The sequence below is a fragment of the Aspergillus caelatus genome (assembly GCF_009193585.1).
Source record: "Aspergillus caelatus strain CBS 763.97 unplaced genomic scaffold BDV27scaffold_222, whole genome shotgun sequence".
NCBI lineage: Eukaryota > Fungi > Ascomycota > Eurotiomycetes > Eurotiales > Aspergillaceae > Aspergillus > Aspergillus caelatus.
Window position 1 is genome coordinate 57,851 of NW_022475485.1, and position 3,689 is coordinate 61,539.

General features: G+C 48.5%; 1 protein-coding gene across 1 annotated transcript; it reads right to left on the reverse strand.

Moving 5' to 3' along the window:
* Window positions 1-916: 916 nt before the first annotated feature.
* BDV27DRAFT_134848 (phosphatidyl synthase) lies at window positions 917-3,234 on the reverse strand. The gene is made up of 2 exons (XM_032068387.1): window positions 3,176-3,234; window positions 917-3,081 (listed from the first exon to the last, which is right to left on the reverse strand). Exon 2 carries the CDS (start codon window positions 2,815-2,817, stop codon window positions 1,357-1,359), a length of 1,461 nt encoding a protein of 486 aa, XP_031923315.1. The 5' UTR covers window positions 2,818-3,081; window positions 3,176-3,234; the 3' UTR covers window positions 917-1,356.
* Window positions 3,235-3,689: the final 455 nt, after the last annotated feature.

Genomic DNA, 3,689 nt, shown 5'->3' on the forward strand with positions numbered 1-3,689 from the left:
CGAGATTGGGAATAAGGTACAAGATATCGCTTTCTTCTTATAACTGACTAGAAGCAAAGCTGTAGACATTAACCAGCTCATCCAAATAGATAACCCCCCCTCCGAATTCTATATCATCTCATCAGTTCTCTAAAAAATTAAAAGAAATGGAAAAAAAGGCAATATCAGTTAAACGCCCTTCCATCTCTCCAGCAGCTCTATATTACCCGAGCCCAATATCCGAACCAGCCAGACCTCTCCGATGCCAAACCCATTACACCAGAAAGAAAGATCAATACACAAACATACATACATACACAATCAAGTATTTCCAACTTTGTATTGAAAACCTAACTCACAATAAACACCTCATATCAGTTTATTTTTTCCACCTTCGTGGCAAAAATAAAATCTGAAATCTATGCATACACGAAGATCCCGATGCAACCCTATTACCAGTTGCGACTAAAAATTCTTCCAGTTAGTTTTCTTTTCCGGCCAGCCACGCCGACCCGAACACGGGATATGGCAAAGATATCCGAGAATCCTTCGGAGGCATGTTTGGACCTTCTCGGGTGTGGCTGTGGTTAGGTTGATTCTAAGCGAAGACGAAACATGCCATGCATTAGCCTATCGGTATATGCCGGGTTATCCCGTCGGTGGAAAACTTTGAGGAAGAGTTTTTTTTTTTTTTTTTTTTTATTTTCTACTATCTAGATGCCGAGAAGATGGACATTATTTCCTAACAGATTATTCTCGAATGGAAATCTGGACTGAGGATGGGAGGGATTCGGAAATTGAGCGATTACGCGTATCCAAAGGTTTTAGCATTAAGTGTTAAGAGTATCTTCTCGATCTATGGATGGAACTACCGCTAAGACATTGGGTCAAGGATTAAGTTCGACTACATCAGAATGTCGTCAACGACTCGAGAAGAAGTTTGAAACAGAGTTTTGCTTGCGGTTGTGCCACAGGCGCTTCAATTGATGCTAAAATAAATCTAAGCCAAAGAAATCTATACGTGTATCCAAACCCAGTTGAACCTCATGATGTTTTGAAACAAGACTTGTTCATTGATGCCCTTGCATCATCACATAAAAAAAAAATAACCCAGTCTAAATTGAAGAATGTAAGGAAATGAAACAAAAATGGATCAACCATCGCACTGCTGGTTTTCAGGCTAGATGGTGACAAATGGATATCAAAAGTTCAAACCCGTAAAAATAAAAGAAGACCGTGAAAGACGCTGTTGTCTAGCATCAAAATGGGAGAAGAGGAAATATAGTAAATAAAAAGAAATTCAAAAGGAATCAACCAAACGCCAGTGAAACGTGAGTTCCTTATTCCTTTTTTTTAAGTTTTGGGCATGATCGTCGTTTATTCGACAGCGGAGCCGCTGTCACCGCCAGTGACGGGGTTAACCTTGGGGTTCCACTTGAACTTGAAATCCTGGCCAAGCTCCTTGCGGACGGCAGCCTTGACAGCCTCCAAGACGTTGGGGAAGACACCGAAGTTGGCAGGGTTGTTGGTGTCGTTGTCACCACCCTGGAAGACACCGGTGCGGACCAAACAGGTGTTCCAGCCATACATGTTACCACCGCAGATGTCGGAAGCTGGGTTGTCACCAACCATGTAGATGTTCTGGGGGAGACGGTTCTCGTTGTGGATCTGCTCCATCCACGACTTGAGAACCTCGTCGGCGTAGGTGTAGGTAGCACGCTCAGGCTTGCCGTAGACGACACGCTCCAGGTCGACACCGGTGAGAGCCTTGTACTGAGCCTCAATGGAGATACGGAAGAGACCCTGGGTGAGACGGGGAGGTCCCTTGTGGTCGGTAGGCATGATCAGGTCACCCTGAGAGAAGTAGATGGGGATGCGAGAGGCGACGGGGTCCTTGGCACGGGTCAACAACTTGCCGTCCTCGGCGAGCAAGAGATCCAGGATCAGCTGCATGTCGGTAGCGTAGTCACGAGAGTCGGCGAAGACCAGGATAGCGTCGAACTTCATCTTGGAGAAGTCGCGGGGCTTGGCCTGAGCGCGGTCTTCCTCCGAGAAGTGTCCCCAAGGAGATACCGTGGGGTCCCAGGCGACAATGTCCTTGGGGTGGACGACGTTCTTGAAGCCATAGTTCTCAGCGACCTCACGGATCTTCTGGCCCTCACCACCGAGGACAAGCACCGTCTCGTAGTACTCGGCCAATGCCTGCATTGGGGTATGAGACTGGATGAACTGATCGGTTGAGATCGGAACACCGAGAACCTCGCTGAGCTGCTCGCAACGGGCAGCCTCGGTCTTACCACCACCGTTGGTGAGCAGAATGTAAGGAACCTTGATGCCCAGCTCGTTGTCCCCGTTAAGCATCTTCAGGGCCTCCTTAGCCGGCTCAATGGCATGGTTACCGTGGGCCAGGACACCATCGATATCGAAGGCAAAGGCCATGTTCTTGGCAGCAGCAACCTTCTCCTTGGACATGTCCTGAACCTGAGAGGCCAGGAGGTCGCGGGAAACCGAGTTACCATCAGCGGTGACCACGGATGCCAGACGAGACACACGAGGAGATCTGGGGATAGGGAGGGAGGTGCCGAAGGAGTTGCGAGAGCCACGACGGTCCCGAGTCGAGGGAGCCAAGCTCAGGTTGTGCATGTACTGGGCAGCATCGCTGATGGAGCTGCGGGTTGCGGGGATCTCAATGGTGGCACCCGCATCATTGGGGATGGGCAGAGAACCCGCCATGCTGCCACGACCATCTCTGGGGGAGCGAGCAGCGGGGGCCGGAGCAGTACCGGGAGCCGCAGGGGCGGCATCAACAGCGAAGTCAGCGTCGTCGAAGCGAGGCATTGTGAAGATAAGTTGAGATAGATAGGTAGAATTGATAAGAAGTTCCCCCTAGGAGAGAGGAAAGGAGAGGGAGAGAAGGAGGGAGAGAAGGAGGGGTGATCTAATGATGTATATATAAGAGGTGATGATATCACTCCTGGAAGGGAAGACAAGGATCGACAACCAACAAGCTTCCTTGAGCTATAGGGCAGTCTCCTGGGAGTGTTGTGAAAGGTAGAATAGGAAAGATGATAACCATTGACTTGAAGGAGGGCAGTCTGGATACTAATATATAACACCGTGCCAGTGGCGGTCAATTCCAATTCCCATAAAAGAGATGTATTATTTATTGGATTTTTTTTTTTGTAATTTTACTTACCCTGCACGCAGCCATCATAGCCCAGGGCTCCACTTGGTTTTTTTTTTTTTTTTTTTTTTCGAAGGCGTATCATCATAGATGAAATCCTGAGAATTATCGTCATCAACGAATTTGGCATTTGCATAGACCTGATTCGGTGTCGGCGAGATACGCCTGCTGCGGGTACGGCGGAGTCCCCCTAAACCCTTTTCAGCGTCGCAAAGGAAGTTACCCGTGGATCGTGGCTCTCGTATTGTAAAATTACTGACCATCCAAGGACCCTGTGGTATTGAGAGAGTGTAATACCTTCAAGTTCCTTACCTGAAAAGGTACTTGACAACTACGGAGTAGGTAAGAGTTTAAGTTCCCCCCCCCCCTTCCCCCGTCCGCTTTTTTCTGCCACCACCACCACCATCAGTGCAGACTGCAGAGAGCTGCCTAAGGCTAGTCCCGACCAGTGCAGGAGAGCGGGGCGGGAGGGTTACAACTACAACAACTTTCCTTTCCTTTTCGTCTTTTTTTTTTTTTTTTTTTT